At 46.4% G+C, this 19921-nt stretch overlaps 1 protein-coding gene across 1 annotated transcript in view; it reads left to right on the top strand.

Annotated features, from left to right (window-relative positions):
• Positions 1–2267: 2267 nt before the first annotated feature.
• The window catches only part of LOC102446209 (prosaposin-like), a 41657-nt gene continuing 24003 nt past the window's right edge, over positions 2268–19921 (top strand). Inside the window, exon 1 of the mRNA XM_006121497.4 lies at positions 2268–2427. Coding sequence (XP_006121559.2) covers positions 2367–2427 — 61 coding nt within the window. The 5' untranslated portion in view covers positions 2268–2366. The remainder of the gene's footprint in view (positions 2428–19921) is intronic.

Raw genomic sequence — 19921 nt, forward strand, 5'->3', positions numbered from 1 at the left:
CCCGCGGGCCGTAGTTTGGAGACCCCTGGTTTAGAGATCAAGGTTTTCTTATAACTTTACCTGGAACACACAGCCTATGGAATTTATACACTTGAGTGGTGAAATTCAGTGAGGACTTGATTTCAAGTGATTACCTAACCGATACCTTAGACCTTGAAGCCACTGAGGCTGGTTATTTAAGCAATTTATGCTTGCACAACAAAGGATTGAGAGCTATGCAACTCCCACACCTTTCTTGCTGAAGTGCCATGTGGCAATATAGAAAGATCACACAGCCATAGGTAGTATAACTATTCAAGTGAGCAGGGGCTTGGTGCTTCCTATTCTCTCACATCTCCCAGGGTACGTCTAGACTACAAGCCTTTTTTGAAAGAGATCGTCTAGACACCCACAAGACTTTTGAAAAAAGCGATCCGCTTTTTTGACAGAGAGCACCTAAGCAATCTGGACGCTCTCTTTCGAAAAAGTCCAGTTTGCATTCAAGAACACCTTTTTTCGAAAGAGCTCTTTCAAAAAAAGGCGTTCTTCCTTGTAAAAGTAGGTTTACCAATATCAAATGAACCGCCGTGTTCTTTCGATATAATTTCGAAAGAATGCGACGGCATTCTAGATGCAGGTGAAGTTTTTTTTAAAAAAAGCCATTAAAAAAAATACTCCGTAGTCTAGATATACCCCCGGTGATAGAAAATACTTCCAAGAGGAGACCTGGCACAGCAATTGATGTGTACCAGTAAAGGGGTAGCTATCTTAATTTGTCTTAATTTAGCTTGAGAGATGTAGGGAGAGGAAGGACAAAAACTGAGGCCAAATTTTGTATGGGAAGTATTCAAAATTCTTACTGGAATTTAATTGGCATAAATAATATTCTTGGGATCTCAAATTGTTAATCTGTATCTACTAGCCAATAGCCTGTCATAAAACGGGATTTTCCGGTCTCTCCTCCATGTCCGTGTGTCTCCTCCTCCTCCTGCCTCTCTCTCCATCTCTCTCTTCTCCCCCTCCTGCCTCTCACTCTCTCTTTCTCTTCTCCTCCCCCTCCTGTCTCTCACTCGGGGACTGTGGAGCCCAAACAGCTGTTTGGGCTCCATGCTCCCCATGCAGAGGCAAGTGGCTGTTTGGGCTCCATGCTCCCCGTGCAGGGGCAAGTGGCTGTTTGGGCTCCATGCTCCCCATGCAGCACGGTGACTGCGGAGCCCAAACTGCCTCTTGCACAACTTGCTCCTGCGCGGTGGTGGTGCTGAGTGCCATGGCGGGAGGGGAAGGGGGGCGATGACATACACGGCCAGGCCCTGCCCCCGTCCATGTACGTCACCACCCTGCCCCCTTCCCCTCCCGCCATGGCGCTTGGCTGACTTCTGCACCGCTCAGCCAGGCGCCATGACGGGATGCAACAGTGCCCCCCAGAGGCAAGACGTAACGCTACAGCGTTAGAGTCACAGACATTGGGCTACTATATATATGATTCACAATAGGATGGAAGACTTCTCCAGGGCCAAAAGGAGCTATCGTTTCTTCTGGGCTCCAGTACTGAGGGGATTCCACACACTGACCATTCTCTCACATGGTCCAGTCAGATCTTCCATACTGAGCAGATTAACTGGCTCAACCATTATTGCCCAATGTGTCCCTTCTGTCATAGAATACCAAAGCAACATTAAGGTAGCACGATGCCACAACTGTGCTCTGCGGGCAGGGGAGGGGTGGACTCTGCTGGAGACATGGCAATATTAGTCTACAAACCAGACTTGCATTTCAAATGTCTGTCCCCTTGCAGTCTCTTACCTGGATATGTCCTGATCCGAGGGATATTCTTAGTCTCAAACATTTGAACTGGGTTTTCATGGAGGGTTTTTTTTGTGGGTGGGCCGGGGGGGGAGGGAAGGATCTTTTTAAAAAATACTCTTTATTGGTCATCTGGTAAGTAGCAACTTGATTGTCCCTAAGCACAGTATAATTTTACCACCAAGAATCCCCGTACTCCATGCCCAGCAATGAAAATAGTTTGGGGTGAGGTGAGGGAAGCCTGTGTGCTGCCACGTATGAACCCCCACTGATTGCAACCCAGAGAAGGCCCTGTATAAACCCCCATCAGACACCCACCATCGGGGAAGAGGCCATTGTGCTGAACAGCATCAGGTATAGCTCTCTTGTGGGTGCCATCATTTCTCATTCCTTCCTCCGTATACATGTAACTACTGGTAATTACTGCGATGATGTGCAGGGGAATGGGTGTGGCAATTATCTTGTGTAGGTGTCAGCTCACTCCTCACTGGCTGCTTGGTGTTAGAGACGCATAGCAGGGAATAAAGCCCTGGAGGAGTTAGCTCCGACTCCAGATACAGAAGGATTTTTAACCCAGAAACAGCATGGACAGCATGTGGAAGAGCTGGGTGCTGCTGCTCACTCTCTACTTGGCTTCCTACCAAGGTAAGGTCGGGCTGGTTTTCCTCCTCCCCCACTCCACCTTTTTTTGGGGATCTGAAAGATGTTTGCTTTCTGACCCTTCTCCAGGCTCCCCTGCCCCATTATATGCTGAGATACTGTTGCAGTGTTCTATAGCTTGTATTTGTGGTTTAACCTTGTGCAGCTAGGAAATAAGCGCAGCATCATGTTTGCCCTGCATTGGAAGGGAAGGATGTACTTGGTTTGTTCCCAGTGCAGCAGAGGGACAATGGCGTCATAGGAGTTCACAGGAGACTTGCCCTGCAGCCTAGAAAGATGCTCGATTTGTCTCATTCCTGCAGAGGCGATGTGTATGTAGGAATGTTAGGAGACGTCAAGTCGAGTTCTGAGTGGGTAGAATCTGCCTTTGCATTGATCCATGAATGGTCTGCTCCCTACTTTTAAAAAAAAAAGTTGTGGGATGATATGGTCTGAAGCTTTTCTCCTAAAGACTACGACTACTTGCATGTAAGCACATGTTGGTCATGCTGCCAAACTTCTCTCGTGTTTTCAATGAATTCTTGTTAGGATTCTGACCTCGTGGCATTGCCAGAACTTCATTGGTTAGAGAGAAATCTCAGCATTGGAGCTTTGGCTATTTGCTAGTAAGTCACAAACTGAAAACTAAAGCCATAACTTACCAATAAATAGACTGAAAATAACCCAAGCCCATCAATACCCACTGTATTCCTATCTGCTCTGAACATGTGATCTCTGTTGCAGCATCTAGGGAGAGACCAAGAAACACCAAGGTCTTTGCCAAATTCCCTTAGGGGAAAAGTGCTCAGCATGAAAGCTGGCAAGCAGGTTTACACTGTGTAGGCAGAAATACTTTAATAGATGGAGATGCAAATACTTTCCCATCCCTCCTCCAGCTTCTTTGGTCCTGCCAGTGAGACTGCCTGTTGTTTGGGGGTAGTGATTGGCCCAGACCAGGACAGTCTCCAAGAGCACCCCTCTTATTTTGAGGAACGGAATAAAAATGCCAAAAGCAGAGTCAGAATCAGCTAGCTGGGAAATTCAGGGAAGCTTGTCAGCTGCTGGCATGTCAGTGCTTGTGAAGCTGATCTCCCAGAGCTAGGGTGCTTTTCAGCCTTATGTGCTTGTCTGGCCAGCAGATTGGTCAAAAGCAGCAGGATGTGGTACACATTACTATGCAGAATTCTTGGATTCAGGAAGTGAGTTAAGCTAAAGGAAGTAAGACCATTGTAATTCTCAGTGAGAGCATTTACACCAGTATTTTAAGTGGATTAGTGAAACTGCATTAGTTACTCTGTTTTTGTTAATTTGGAGTAATTTCTTTGGTTGTCCATGTGTAAACCAGTCCCATAAATCTACGCAGCTATTGCATAATAACAATTACTCTTTGAATTCACATCCTGTCTTATTCCAGAAAGCATGCAGACAAGCCTTCGCTGACTCCTTTACAAAACATATGGGGTAGAGTAGGTTATCTGCACTTTAAGCTCTTTCGACAGACTTTGCCGGGCCCTGGGCAAGGAGGGGGAGTGGCTCTGGGCATTGGAGAGGGAAGGGCCTGAGGACGGGGTTAGCCTCCCTTAAGGAGCCCTTCGGCATTGCCCAGGGCTCAGCAGTAGCCGTGGTCAAGAGCTCCAAGCCCTTTTAAATGGCTGGGCCTCAGGGCAGCTGCCCCCATTCTCTCTCCCTGTTGGCGGGCTTGCTGAGCCCCTACTCTAAAAGAAGATTGAGGAGCTAGGCATTTGACGTGGCCAAGATGCCAGACGTGGAACTGAGGAAAGGAGGAAGTGTTTGATTCCCATAAGACTCTTGGGGATTTTAGGTGATCTTGACCCAACTCCATATCCTGGGTAAATGCCATGCAATGGGGTAAGGGTGGTAGGTCATACAAGGTACTGGATATACCTTCTTTCTTGGTACCTGGTGTATCTGTTGGATCTGTAAGCTTCAGGCCTCTAACCCAAAGAAATCTGAGCTCACAGGTTTATTCAGTACTGTAGGGATTTGCCATTTGAGATAATATAGATAAACCTTAAGTTCTCTGTAATTCTAGGTCTGAGAAACTAACCAGCTACCCTCTTTCCCCCCATCCCCCAAGCTCTTGTAGCAGGGAGTCAGGCCTACTCCAGTGAAGTGAGGGAGGGAGGGAGGGAAGGAGTCTCTGCCCACTATCATTACTCCCATATGGGACTATTTGGAGATCATGTTTACAGTCTGTAGTTGGCATAAAGGGAAGCATTGCTCAGGGGTCAGCAACATATGGCTCATGAGCCAAAAATGGCTCACTAGGGAGCCAGATGGGGCTCCAGAAGAGCCATAACTCAGCTCCCTTCCCCCCGATCTCCCCACAGCAGAGAACCAGCACTGGTGCTAAAAGCCTTACCAGTCCCCTGCAAGATTGGAACGCCAGCTTCCTTCAGAGTGAGCCAGGGCCCAGGGTAGAATGCCCTGAGCCTCCCCACCGGATCCAGCATGTGGGGAACAAGTGGAGCCAAAAATGGCTCCATGCTGCCCTTTTCTTCCCCCTCCCCAAGAAACACTTCCTGGAGGCTACCCCTGCAAATCTTTCCTGGAGGCTTCCTTCTGGCAAATGGGAGCAGCAGGAAGCCGTGTTACTTGGTGCCTGTGACATGGCACAACAATGTGCAAGTGTCCCCATGCCCAGTCCCTGCATTCCCCTCCCCTCACTGCCCCCTCCACCAGACATCCTGCCCTCAGCCCACTCCTGCTTCCTCCCCCACAGGCAGACACCCTGTCCCCCCACCCGCTGCCCTGACAGCCTGTTCCTTCCTCTTTCCCTCGCCCCACCCAATAGCCTGCCCCCAGCCTGTTCTTGTCCCCTTCCTCCCAGCACCCTCCCTTGCACCTTCATCCCCTCCTACACCCCAACACCTACCAAGACTCTGCACTGCCATCCGTATCCCATTCACTAGCAGCCCTGTCCCACCTACCTAACACCTCATTTCTGGCCCACCCCAGAGCCTGTGGGACCCACAAAATGTACTAACCCTGGAATCCCAGAAGAGAAAATCTGGCCTGAGGCCTTGAACCTCAGTCCCTCCCCTTCTCCCCCCATCATGGGGCTGGAGCACCAGAGGAGTGAAGTGTCTGAGCTGGGGGCCACATCAGTGAGGGTTGGTGGAGGGTTTTTTCTTTTTTGCTTCACACTTGTGTGGTTCCCGACCCAAAAAAGTTCCCTGCTCCTGCCACAAAGAAAGACAAAGTTGTAAATTTTTGTGCTGGACACATTTTACTTTCATTAAAAATGAAGCCTGGCCAACAAGCCCCAATCGGGGACCAGCCCCCATCTGGCTGCTGTGTTATAACACTCCTGTGCCTCCCCCACACCAACCCTGAGCCCATCATACACCTGAACCCCTTGCCCAGAGCCCCTCATACTACCATATGCCCAGACTCCTGCACCCCCAGTTCCCTGCCATAATACTCTTGCACCCCCCCACTCACCCCAACCTTGTGCCTTGAGCAGTGTTCCCTCTAAGCTGGGGGGTAGCACAGCTTCACAGGTGAGTAATCAGCCCTTCTCAGTCTGTCAGCTCCCTGCTGGGAGCCCTAAGCCTCTGGCTGGGTGGGGCTGATTACTCACCTGTGAAGCTGTGCTGCCATGCAACTGAGGGAATGCTGCCCCTGAGTTCATCATGCACCCCCATATCCTCAGCCCCCTACCATAAAATGGACAGAGGACGGCCTGAATACCTGCATCAAGCTGGATTTGACCAGTTATACTGTAAATGTCAAAGAAATGTGTGAAAAGATGCAGCAGCAGAAGTCCCATTAAATAAAGTCTGTGAGTCCAATGTTTCATGTGTGCTATCATTCATCATTGTCAATTATCAAACATATTAAGTTGTGTATTTTCAGTCATGCAAATGGGCATTCTTAAAATGGCTTTTTGTTGACCACTTGTTCTGAATTTTGAAGTAGTTTGGTGACTTGGTTTGAACTGGTTGCTGACCCCTGCTCTACACATGTATTGATTTGGGATGGGTGTCTGGAAGGAGTTTGTACAGTCATCTCTGGGATGTGATCTGATCATTCATAGAGTCTAAGGACTGAAGGAACCAGTTGTGGTCATCTAGTCTGACCTTCTTGGTAACACAGGCCATAGATTCCCCCAAACTGTTCCTACAGCAGATCTTGTTTTAAAAACCCCCCGCAATCTTGATTTAAACATTTCCATTGAGAGTCCACCACAGCCTTTGGTAAGTTGTTCCAATGATTAATGGCTTTCCACTGTCAAAAGTTTCCACTTTATTTGTCTCGCTTTAACTCTCAGCCATTAGATGGTTATCTATGGGTTAAATATTTGTTCTCTATGTAGTTTTGTACAGACAGTAATGAAATCACCTCTGTAAGCTTCTCTTTGAGAAGCTTAATATACTGAGCTCCTTGAGTCTATCACCATAAGGCTGAAGATTGTCAACAGCATAAGCCACACTACCACCTACACAAGATTGCATCATACGTACCTGTAGCGCTTTTGCAAGCTGAACAGATGCCTCCTTGCCTCGAGGAGCCTACCAGTATTTGGTCACATAACAAACATGAAAGATCAAAAGAATGGAGTTGAGCCCCTCAGTAATCAAAACTGCTCTCAAAGCACAACAATTGTATGAGCTGGTGTAACTGCAGTGTTGCTCAAGGTACCCTTGGTGTATGGAGGATGCATCATGAGCCTAACCTCAGATCTGGTCTGCGTTACAGACTTCTGCCAGCATAGCCATGTGGATCAGGATGTGAAGAGATGTGACCCCCAACCTTCATAGCTGTGCTGGCAGAAGTCCCTGGCAGAAGCAGAAGCAGCTCTACTGGCAAAACAATGCTTTTTCCAACATAGCTTGTGCCGCTTGTGGGCTGAGATTTTACTAGAGCAGCATGACGCATGGCTTTCCTGCTAGAGCTATGCTCACGGTAGGGATGCTTTGCTGGTAGAGACTATTGGGCTACATCTAGACTGGCATGATTTTTCGCAAATGCTTTTAACGGAAAAGTTAAACAAATCTGAGCTGTCTACACTGGCTCTTTTACGCAAAAGGACTTTTGCCCGAATGGGAGCAGCATAGTATTTCCAGAAGCACTGATTTCTTACATGAGATCGTCAGTGTTCTTGCGGAAATTCAAGCGGCCAGTGTAGACAGCTGGCAAGTTTTTCCACAAAAGCAGCTGCTTCTGTGGAAAAACTTGCTAGTCTAGACACAGCCTGGGTGTTCCTAGGAAAGTGTCCCTGGTGTGGACACGGTCTTAGTCGTGCCTGGATGCTGCTTTGAGCTGTGTCATTCAGGGGGGTTGAATTTTACCCTAAGTGCATGTGAATGACATACATGTTCCCCACTGCTTTGAAAACAGCATTGGCTTTTGTCTTCCCTTCAAAATGTTTCATTTCTGATCCCATTCTAAGAGGGTGGTTGTGGGTTGTATTGGAGTCACCTCAAATCTTTATATCAATTTTTTTTGAATGGCCAGCTCTATGGCTGATGTAAGTCAACATGTTACCTAGCTCCACTGATTTACTGAAAAGAAAAATGAGGATTCACCATTAGGAGTAATTCAGGATTGTAAAACTACTTTGGCGTCCAAACACTAAGGGCACGTCTAAGTGATTCTAGAAAGCTACATTGCTTTAGCTGCTACTGTGGGTGCAGTTACACCGGTGTATGGAGTGGCAGACACCCCCTGAAAGTGTGCGTGTAAAGCATCAATAGTGCTTCAACTACAGCTCTGCCCTTATGCTTCCACTTCCTTGGAGCCCAGCTCTCACATGACCTATTACCCCCCCTCCCTCCCCAAGATCCTGCCCCCTGCTCACTCCTCTCTGAATCCTTCTCCCATCTCACCCTGTCTACCATAAGGGAGAAGGGACTTTCAGTTCAGCAGCCGCATCAATCAACCTCTCTTCAAGGTCCATATGAGGAGGAGGTGGTGGGTTGGGTTCTTGAGTGGCCTAGGGGTTAGGGAACTGGCCTGGGGACCCCAGAGTTGTGGGTTCAAGCCTTGCCCACTGAGGAGCATCACCACAGCCAGCACCAACTGTCCCACTAGAAAGGCTGGATAAAAAATATTCTGAAGGTAGGAAGGTGGAGGGGTTAGGGCACTGGCCTGGGCACCTCTGGGTAAGGAAATAACAGTAAAGGGTGTGTGAGACTGTATGCCAGTGGTCTCCAACCTTTCAAGCACAAGATCACTTTTTGAATTTAAGTGCAATCCAAGATCTACCTCAAACCTAAATATCCTTGCCCCACCTCTGTTGTGTTCCTTGCCCTGCCTCTCTCTGAGGAGCCTGCTCCTGCTCACAATATCCTCCCTCCCCCCTCCCCCTTCCTCACTCGCTTTCACCAGGCTGGGGCAGAGGGTTGGGGTGCAGGTTCTGGTCTGAGGTTAAGGGATTTAGAGTGTGAGGGATCTGACCTGAGCCTGGGCCAGGTAGTTGGGTTGCAGGAGGGGGTTCTAGGTGCAGGCTCTGTGAGGGTGTTTGGATGCAGGGGAGCTCAGGGCTAGGGCAGGGGCTTGAGGCATAGGAGGGGGTTCATGACTTGGGTAGGGGTTCAGGATGTGGACTCCAACTGGGCACGGCTTACCTCAAGTGGCTCCTGGGTGATGGTGCAGTGGGGCGAAGGCAGGCTCACTCCTGACCCAGCCCTGCACTGCACCACTTCCAAAAGCAGCCAGCAAACTTATTCTATCCCTAGCCCTGTTGTGCCCCCTCTCTGCTCTGTGGAGATAGGATACAAGGTGGGAGAGGGGGGCACCTTGACATCAGCACCCTCCTCTTCCTCCCCCTCCCCTGCCTTGCCCAGCAAGCAGGAGGCTCCTGAGGGAACTGTTCCAAGGCAAAGGGCAGGAGATATGCAGCAGTGGGAAGAGGAGCAGCTGAAGTGCCAGCACTTGATAGCCACGTGGCCAAACCAGTCACGATCACCTGTCAGAGGCTCCAAGATCTGGTATAAGACTCCCTCTAAGCTGCATGGCAACACATCCCCACAGCTAGTTCATGGGCTACAGCCAGTGGCTCAGGGCTCCATGCACTTCTCCCTCAGGGGCAGCAGCAGCTCCCTGCTGAGGGCAGAACAGCGAGTCTTTCTCAGCAGTAGGGACGGGACGTGTCCCTATGGGCTGGGAGAGACTTGCCGCTCTGTTCTCAGCAGGGAGCTGCTGCTGCCCCTGTGGGAGAAGTGCCCCTCGCCTAGCCAGGCAGCTCCATGCCAGAGTCCTGAGCCCCTGGCAGGGCAGTGCTCATTAAGTATCTGCAGGGCTGTGCTGCTGCACTGCTTAGAGGAAACATTGGCTTGGTAATAGGCACATATATTAAAATGTTCAGCAGTGGCAAGGTATCCGGCAGTTGCTTTGAATTTACAGTCTCGGTATTCAGAATCTACAAAAAAAAATGTATCAACACTAAAACGAGTGCAAATGTGAGTTTGGCCACTGTACTCAGTTCTCCTTGACTATCCCCACCCCCTCAGAGCTAGGGAGGTTGCTGCGACTCCCCAGCCCCCATATATTTGGATCTGCTCTGCAGAGAAATTTCCTAATGTCTCTGCTGTGTAGCTTCCTGTGGGCTGTACACTGATAAGGATCATTTCAGTATCTCTCATAAGCCATGTTTCAGCCTCTTGCAGAATATTAACTAGTGCTTACCAAACTTTTGTGTTTTATAGAAGCCTCTCTTCCCCCGTGTGACACTTATTTTTTTTAACACAAAATTGGCAACACTACTGAAATGTTTGGGGGGAATTTTATAATTTTTACTGAACTCACATTCAATGTTTTGTTTGACAGATGCATTTTCTCACCAAAAATGGAGTTTCCAACTAAAAGAAAAAATAATTAAATCAATCTCAGAAAATTTCATGGAAAATGGATCCATTATATAGCTCATGAAAGAAAAATTTGATATTTCTAAAACTTTTGCGGAAAGGGTCTCTTGTATTTTGACTAGCTCTAACATTAACCAAATTTAAGAGGCCTGTGTCTCTAACAAATGGAGTGAAAGTAACAGTCCTTCCTACAAAATATGCTCAGACTTGCCACTGTGAATAAGGCATTTCCAGGTCAAAGACTTCTGACAGGTAGGAAGCAATCAGGGCAGCATTTACAGCTCAAAACCCTAAACCATAAGACACAAAATGTACATAGTAAGAGTGAAATTATAGCTCCTAAAGCCAATGGGAATTTTGCTACTGACCTCAATAGAACCAGGATATCACCCTACATATCTCACTCATACATTGGAGCGCGGGGGGAAGGGGTGAGAGAAGCACAGGGAATGAGGCTGGGGGAAAGCTGGGGTAGCACGCTTCCCTCCCCATTCATCTGAAAGTATTACAATTTAATACACACACACACACACACACAAACAATATCTTTGCCCAGAAGCTCCCTAGAAGAGTGTCAAACTCTTCTTAAAGATGGAAACTCACTATGAACACGTCTTCGATGCTGCTGTGAACTTACTATCATGAAGAAAAGTTTGCTGTTATCTAAATATATTTCATTACTACTAGACTATATATAGCCTTAACTGAAAAACTCTCAAGCCGAGGACTGGAATATTTTGGGATATGTTTTTCATTTATGATATTACAGCAAGATCCCAGAAGGTAATTTCTATAAAACCTTTAATACTGTATACATTTTTAGTATGTTAAAACAAAATCATTTTACCAATCCCTGTTTTCACTCAAATTTTTCATTAACTTATCTCATGCACGCTCATTGCATGACTATTTTGAACTCCTTTATATTTAAAAAAATTGTAGTCCACGTTTGTAAAAAAGCACTCCCCCACCCCTCCACCCCGCAGAAATTCCTGGGGACAGGCCTGTATCTAGAAATTACTCATTTACCCAAAGAGAGACATAGATACTCCATAGAAGTGTAAGAAAAGCCTGATCTAAGGCCAGATTCTGGCTGCTACTTTACTAGTGCAAAGATGGCTGGAAAAGTGCCCGAGCAGGGCATATAGAAGATTCTCCTGGCAGAGGAATTACAGCTGCTTATACAACCATTTCTGAGCTTCTTCCTGACCGCAGTCTACAGCGAAGTGGACATGACTGTAGAGTGCAGTGCTCTTGTGATACTCAGCTGGCTTCTCTAGAGCTGCTCTAAATAACACTGAAGCCAAAGTAGCCTTGGTTCCTTAAAGCCTCTTAGGCCTCGTCTGTGCTTCTCAGAAGAGCGATGCTGCGACGGTTGATCTTCCAGAGTTCGACTTTTACCAGGTCTCGTAAAGACCCACTAAATTGAATGCTGAAGGTGCCTCCCCTCCTCCCCTGTCACCAGAACTACACCTAGCGAGAAAAGGTACATTGACGGGAACGTTTCTCCATCGACCTCCTGCTGTGGGGTTGGCACCAAGCTCAGCTTAAGGTACATTGATTCCAGCTACATTTATGTAGCTGGAGTTGGGTACCTTAAGTGACCTTCAGCTGTAGTGTGGACCTGGCCTGGTCTCTGACCATAGGACTAAACCCAGATCAGTGTTTTCGTCTCTGCTAGAAACCTCAGTTGTTCTTGGCAAAATAAACCCTGCTAAGAATACAAAGTGAGCAGGTGACTGAATGCATATTGAAAACATGGGCTGCTTAGATGAGCCAGGGCGGACTTGTTGTCTTTATGAAGAACAGCTTGATCATGGGACAGATTTTGACACCCAGCTCATAGGACTGGCTAGGATGAAAACAAATGGGCTATAAGGATTAGCTACTTTACCCTTCCCCCATATAGTTGATGGAGAAATAGATGAATAAGGGTGTCATCTTTGCAGATGAACATTGTAACCCCAGACTGAACAGTGGTATGTCCTCCTGCCTCTTCCAGTGTGAGAACTCAAATTTAAAAAAACAAACCATGGTCCTTTTCTCTCCCTCCTACTGTTTTTTTGTTTGTTTTTGTTTTTTACTCGTTTTGAAATTGTTAACCTTTTCATTGTTCCTGTTTGTTTCCCCCAGTGCTGAGACCCTGGCAGAAGGCGCTGTTGATGAGACTTAAATATAGCACTCCTAGGAAAAGTGTGGGGGAGGTTTTCTGTTGGGAAACCTGAATTACTAATTTTGGCCTGGAGCCTTAATCCTACCCTTGATGCTCCAGTATAAGCTATGGTGCAATTCATCCTGGTTTTAAATCTACTGGCAGTTAGTTATCTTCATTACTTTTATACTCTAACACTTTCCAACATTGGTACTAAAGTTAGGTGCTTACTGGCCTGGAAACTGATCCCGTTTTTGGAAGACTATTTTGCTCACTGACTACAAATCTAACTTTTATAGGGCTTGTGAATGTTCAGCACCTCGTACAGATCAAGTCCCAAATGTGGATTTAGGAAACCTCACTTTAGGTATCCAAAGCTTGAACACTTTGGCTAGAATTTCTAGCTTGTGGTTTACAATTATTGTCAAAACTATTTAAATTGTATTTACAGCAGTATCTTGGAGTTCTATCTCAGAGCCCATGGTGTCCAACGCACTAGCCACTTGTGGCTATTGGGCCAGTTGAGTGTGGCTAGTTTGCTTCAGGACTGGTTGGACACCACGGTGCTAGACACTGTTAAAATTAATCTTAAGTCAATTTCCACAATGCAGCATTTGGAACATAAACAATGGGAAGTTTTTTAATTGCTAATTTGAAATTTTTCTCCCCCAGCTCGCTCTGGACTTTTTCTGGTTTGGGATTTTTGTCTCCTGATTAGCTTTTGAGAAGCTAAATAATACAATAAGAGCAGGAGGCAGCTATTTGTAAGGAAACTTTTGAGATTTGTGTTAAAAAAAAAAAAAGATTATAGGCAGTGTGAATGTTTGAACTAGAATGTTGATGCAAGTTTTGCAAATACTATACATACCTCCCAAAAATCTTAGTTTTTAGTAGGTTTTAGATATTGAAATATACAGTTTGCAAATGTATAATCACTTGCCTAAAGGAAACGCAATTGGAAAAACTATCAATCCCAGAAATTTTGATGGCACAAGGACTTAATGCTACAGCTCTAATGCTTCCTTAAGGGAGCAGATAACTAAAATCTTGCCTAATCTATCAAGGACTGGAGCAGATCATCTTGGAGACAAGCTGGGCCATGCTCCCTTAGAAGCCATTGCCGTTCCCACCTGATGTCAGCCAACAGATGGCTGAGAAGGATAGGGGGAGAGGGAATAATGAGAGTTGGGAGTGGGGAGGGACCAGGAACTGCATATGGCAGCCTTTCTTTGCTCTTGCGGACTGGCACCAGCTAGTTTTCTTGCTTTTAAAAACTACTCTTCCAAATCCTTATTTTAAATACTGTTCAGAAATTAGTTTTTGAAGGAGTCTGTCACTTCGTTTGCATGGAGCCTCTTTGAAAGTAGACCAGGCAGGAGCTGACTCTAAACCTCAGGGCGTATGCTCCAACCTAGGACAGCAAGGGAGTCTTGTTGCTAAACCTGTTTTTCTCCTGTAATAGCATGTCAGTATGAGCCAGAGCTCTGGGCTAACACATGTGAGTCTTGCTGAGGCTATTAATTGGAATCTACACCATCCTGCCTGTCTGAGTTTAGTCCAGTATTGCGACATCTGATAGGCAGTCCCTGTCAGTTCCTGTGGATGTCTTTTATAAAAGATTGCATTTGCTACCTACCTAGAAGATTATTTACACTCCACCACATGGCCCTTAAAGTAATTGGGTGGACTTATAAATACCGCAACCCTTAGGAGCTAGCTGTTTTTAAGAGAACCAAATAAAATTAGAGCAAGGATTGAAATTCGTATTGCATGACTCCGGGCAGGTCTGCTATGCAAATGTAGGTGCTCTTAAAATATACATGTTCAATAGGGTACCTAACTCAATGCATCTGTCCTCTATCCCCTCATGTACAGAGTTACTTTTCCAAGTCTGTGGAGACAGCTTCTTCTGCCCTTTCTCACTTCTGTTCTGTCTTATGGATGTCACTGGCAGGTTGCTCTGAAGTATCCAAAAAGCAGAACAGATTGAAGTGATGGAGTGGGGAGAAGTGAAGGGCAGAGATGTTTATCACAAGAATGGAGGAGTAGTCCTGGGGATCATGAAAGAGAAGAGGGACAGCCAGGAGAGAGAAACAAATGGAAGGGCTTGCTGATCCCTCAGTAAGAGAATGAGGGAGACTTATAGGAGCAAACAAGAGGAGCATGTTTTTTAAACCAAAAGGCAGTGTCTGAAAACTAATTAACGTCCTAAAACATGCATTTCTGGCAAATTCATGGCCACTCCGGAGGGGTGGGGAGGTGATGGCAGAATGTTAATGTCACTTTATTGTGGGTTTCCTATGAAAAGTGACCATATTAAAAATCCACCATCGATTCAGCATATCTATTACCAGCACACTTATTGCAGAGCGAGACGAACTTTTCTCACCTTTGTGTGTCATCAACAGAATGATTCCAGTTAGGGGTGTACACAACTAGTTGCTCCCCCCGCTTGCTGCCTCTATCAGAGGCAGCAAGGAGGGGAGCCGATGCTGGGAGGAACTGGCTTAAAAGCCGGTTTTTCCCCCCAGCACCGTCTTGGCAGGCAGTAGCAGGGGACTGGGCGTGAGCCGGGATTCAGCTGGTTCCTGACTCATGCCTAGTCCCAGATGTGCTCTGTTTTTTAAATGTATTTAAAAGCCGACAGGCTCTTAATACATTTAAAAGGCAGAGCTGCCGCAGGGTTCACTCCTGGGCTAGAGCTAACCCTGCTGTGGCTCCCTGCTTATCAAATAATCAACTAGTTGATAGAAAACCCATCAATTAGTTGATTAAACTAAATTTAACATCCCTAATTCCAGTTCTAGGGCCAACCTGGGCAAACCAAATGCTGGCAATAGGTCTGCATAAAGGTAACTGTGGGTATTAGCAGGCCCTGTTAGATAAATGTGAGTAGTGAAAACCCAGCCGGACCTGCAAAGCCCGGGGTGGGTTGGCAAGACCAACAAACAGATCATAATTATTAACTCCGACTCTGCAGCCAGAGTCATCCCTCCTCAGGATAGTTCAGGGTGGCCTCCCCAGGCCCAGTGCTTGGGGAGCCTGGGACTGCCACTTCCTCCTTCCTATGGATGAGGCCTATAGGGTCCGAGTGTATTACCGGGGGGCTGGTGCACAGTGGCAGCTGGGGTCGCCCCCCACTCACCATGCCGGTGGGAGCCAGAGCAACCCAACAGTCTGCCCCATGCTGCTCTCTCCCAGCCCGCTGCACTCCAGGAAGCAGAGTGCCCCACTCCAGGGTGCGCCATTTCCCACTGAGGTGAAGCCACGTGCAGTGGGCTTGGAAATGGCAGAAGGACATGGTGGAGTAGGCTGCTGGTTTGCTCTGGCTCCCACTGCCACAGTGAGTGTATGCGAAGGAGGGGATGACCCCTGCTGCTGCCCCATTCCAGGCCCCCCCTCATAACTTCCCAGCCCACATTGCTCAGGGGAAGAGGCCTTGGGCAAGGGGGTGCAGCAGTGGTGGAGTTTGAGGGAAGGAATGGAGTATGGGCAGGGCAGGGCCTGCAGGAGGGGGTTGCCCTAGACCCTGTGCAATCCCTAGGCATGGTCCTAACTGCAAGTGTCTGAGAAGGAAGCTATTGGGAGACTGTAGATGGGAGGCCTATGCTACCTTTAGATTACTTTTAGCGTGTTTAATTTAAAGACCTATGGAAGGTCATTGTATTTATTGCAAAGTATTTTTGTTTCCATTTATTGCTTAGTCTGCGCCTCATGTTTGAGAGGGTTATGGGGGTGGCATTGAACAACCCGCAGTTGTGCACTTGATACTCAGTTTGATTAAATATTTCCTGTGAACTTGCTGGTTGCTTTACAGTTTCCCAACATTTTCCAGATGGGGACCCATTTTGATAATTCAGGAAGACTTGGTGACCCAAAGCAATTGAAAAACGGGGAGGAGGGAGGGTAGAGCCACCTGGGGAGACACTTGGCAGCCCTTTTCAAATGTAATGGCGACCCATATTTGGGTCCCGACCAATAGGTTGGGAAACCCTGCTCTACACAGAGGGATGTGTTGTGTTCATAGCACAATTGGTTGCCTGAGATGTTTGTCAACAGGTTCACTGGCTTGAGCAACTTTTGACCTAGTTATAGATGTTAACCGTGTAAAGTTCACAACAGGGGACCTCGATAATGTCTTGGTGGGGAAATGACACCTCTGAACTGAATGCTGAGAGCCATAAAGGAGGATGTCACTAAGCAAATAACTCGTGTTGGGAGGAGGGGGGAAGAACTTGTCATCCTATGCACTGGGTTGGCCATCTTTTGCTGTTATCACAATTCCTAGGAACTCTTCTAGAGCAATGGAGACGGCTCACAAAGACTCACGGGAAAAGATTTCACGTGAATTTATTGAAGGTTTTGCTTGTAGTTCACAAAACCCCCCCCAGAATTATTATTTTTTTCAAACTACATTGAAAACTAAAACCACCACTCCTTCATTAGACTTCACAGTAGCCTGGCATCACAAAAATGTATGTGGGCCATCCTAGTAGAGTCGGCTGGTGAGATATGGCTGGGCATGTGATATGGCCGCCTTCAAAGTCAGTGTATAATCATCTGCTCAGTGTCTTCTGCCCCAGGCTTTTAGAAAGAATACAATGCATAGTGGCTATGTCTACACTACCCGTTCTGTGCAAAAAATATGCAAATGAGGCAAAACCTGGAATATAGCTGCACCTCATTTGCATAATTAATGAGGCTCCATTTTTGCGCAAGAGGCTTTTGTGCAAAAAGGAGCTGTGTACACTTTTTGTGCAACAACCCCCTCTTGCGCAAGAGCTGTTTTTCCACGTCTTTCAGGAAGAACAGCTCTTGCACAAAAGGCTTTTGTGCAGAAACAGGGCCTCATGAATTATGCAAATGAGGTGTGACAATATTCCACGCTTCACTTCATTTGCATATTTTTTGCGTAAAATGGGGTCAGTGTAGATACAGCCTAAGCGTAGCTATTTATTTACTTGTAATGTGGTCACACCCAGGAGAGCCAGCCACGGACTGGGGAATCATTGTATTAAGAAATGCAGAAACACAGAACGAAGTGTCCTGGTCCCAACGAGCTTACCAGCAAAGTAATAAGTATAAGATCTGAGGCACTGAGGGGATACAGCCAGGCAGCTGAGGGAGCCCAAGGAATGAGACATTACTGATCAGCATGCTGGGCAGTGGTCTCTGTCCACCAGCTGCCTTAATTATCAAGTCTTTTTGTAGACATTGCGGTAAAGGAGATGACCTAGGACCAGTTCTGACCTGAATTCCAGGCCTTCACCCAACAATGTGAAGAGATGGGTTCTGCAAAGAGTGCTGCAGCTACCTCCCAAACACCCTGTTACCTCTGCATTGGTGCTGCTGTTTCAGTTGCTCTTGTTGCTGGTGCCAGAGGAATAACTAAGGAGGCAGGTTAAATGTTGCAGACCAAATTTATCCTGTGTGGAAGCCAATCAGAGCCAGTAGAACAAAACCAGGGATAAATTTGGCCTTATAAGGGTTACTTCCGTGATCCTAGCTGTTCAAAATGGAACACGCAATCCCTATGTCCAAGTTGCACAAGGAGCAGTTAATGGGAGCTTTGCCATGCACTTAAGAGTGAGGGTGATGTCCAGCCTTGGTTCTAGACTGTGCCATGTTCATTCCCGAAGAACTGGGAAGCAGTACTAGTTTCACTGAATCTTTGGGTTAAGATGCAAGTCTTTTGAACCTATAATATTCCCCAGTCAAGGCCTGGCTATGTGCCCAGTCTTCACTCCCGTTGCTACACAGGAGATTGGAAAAACAAGGTGGGGCAAATGACATAAACTTGTGCAGGCCTATAATCTCTGTGACAGAAAATGCTTACTATGGGGAACAAATCACTCAAGAATGCCTCCTGTTGAGCAAAACACTGGACGGTGTTAAAGTTCCATGAAATAGTACATTCCAAAGGTCCTAACTAGGCTTGGAAGTTGACATCTTTATTGAGGTAAAGGACCAGCTGAGTGTAAGGGGTACTTGATGCTTTTCTGGCTGCTGTGTAGATCAATATGGTTTTCTTGTAGGCTACATAAGCAAGGAAATGGTTTACACTGGGAAAGTGATTTCTGGAGTAACAGTGACTTGTAATAGATGAGACTTAATTCTGTGGCATCTAACACAGCGGGTGGCTTTAATTAAAGCTAGAAGCGGGAAGCGTTTTCTCCATGCAGTGCATTTTCTGTGCTCATTGGTTTGTAAATTCAGAGGGCAGGGTCTTTGTCTCTCTCCCATTAAGTACAGTAATGAGCACCCTGTCAGAGCACAACATAGAGTAAATACAAGGGGTGAAATTCTAGCCCCAGTAAAATCAGTTCTTGACCACTATGAAATTAATGGTAAAACTCCAATTTACTTCAGTCAAGCCAGGATTTCACACCATGTTTTATTTTTTCTTGCTTATGAAAATGTAGATGGGACACAGAAACAGTGTCCCTGTAAACTCTGTGCTTGCTCAGCTGCTCAGGCGGGCTTCAAATGCTGCCCAGCCAAACAGCAGTGGAGCGCCCACAGCTAGTTTCCTTTTTCTACTGATGGTGCACATTCACACGTGCTTCAGTGCAGATTAATGATCATTCTGCCCATAGATGGAAAAGACAAGAGGGAATATTGCAGAGGAATCCCTAAACTAGCAGTAATTCCAGAACCAGTGACTGTTGCCCTCTATCTGTTAATCCCCTCTTACTTTCCATAATTTGCTGAACCCAGGAGCTGATTGTATTGGCTTCTGATCTCAATTTGTTTCCTCTCAGTTTCACTCTGACTTCCTTATGAACATAATAGTTTGTCTTTGTCCCAACTTGTATTTAAGTTTCCAACTAGCCCTAAATGAATTGGGTTATTTCTAAGCAGCAGTTAACTCTTTCTTTTGGCTTTTAAAGTAGATTGCTTTCTGTCTTTGAGAGTAGATGCTGAAACTGGCAAAAGTCACTGGTACTGGGGCAGATGAATGACTGAGGATGAAGCCGCTATGAGACTGAAACCAGAAGTAACCCTCAGCATGTTTGGTGTAGCATTCTGGGAGTTGTGTTCTTGACTATGGTTGGACTCGCATTTGTAACTTGATTCTCTACAGTCCACTTAATCCTACATTAGACTATGATACTTTCTGTACAGATTATTTAGTGATGTGCAATGGGATTTCTTGTATATCTACCATTCCTGGCTTGATCTGGTGAACTGGGACTCCTGCTATAGCTACTGCCACAGTATGTCAGGAAGACTCCATTAGATACTTACAAAACCTGGTATTGGATTGGGATTAGAGTCCTTGTGCTGCACTTCTAAAATCAAGGAATAAAATAGACTAGATGCCATAAAAGCTAGTTGTCATTCACTCTAGCCTAGAAGACTTAGAGCTTATCATATGCTCCATTCTGGAATAAATTCACAGTTCTGTCCCTCCCATTAAGTCTAATAAAGCAGGGATAATTGTAGTAATCATAGCGCCAAACTCCTCTAGATCTCACTTATATAGATTACTGCATGTGTCAGGGCTAAGTTATAT

Source organism: Pelodiscus sinensis, chromosome 8 (genome assembly GCF_049634645.1).
Source record: "Pelodiscus sinensis isolate JC-2024 chromosome 8, ASM4963464v1, whole genome shotgun sequence".
NCBI classification, from domain to species: Eukaryota; Metazoa; Chordata; order Testudines; family Trionychidae; genus Pelodiscus; species Pelodiscus sinensis.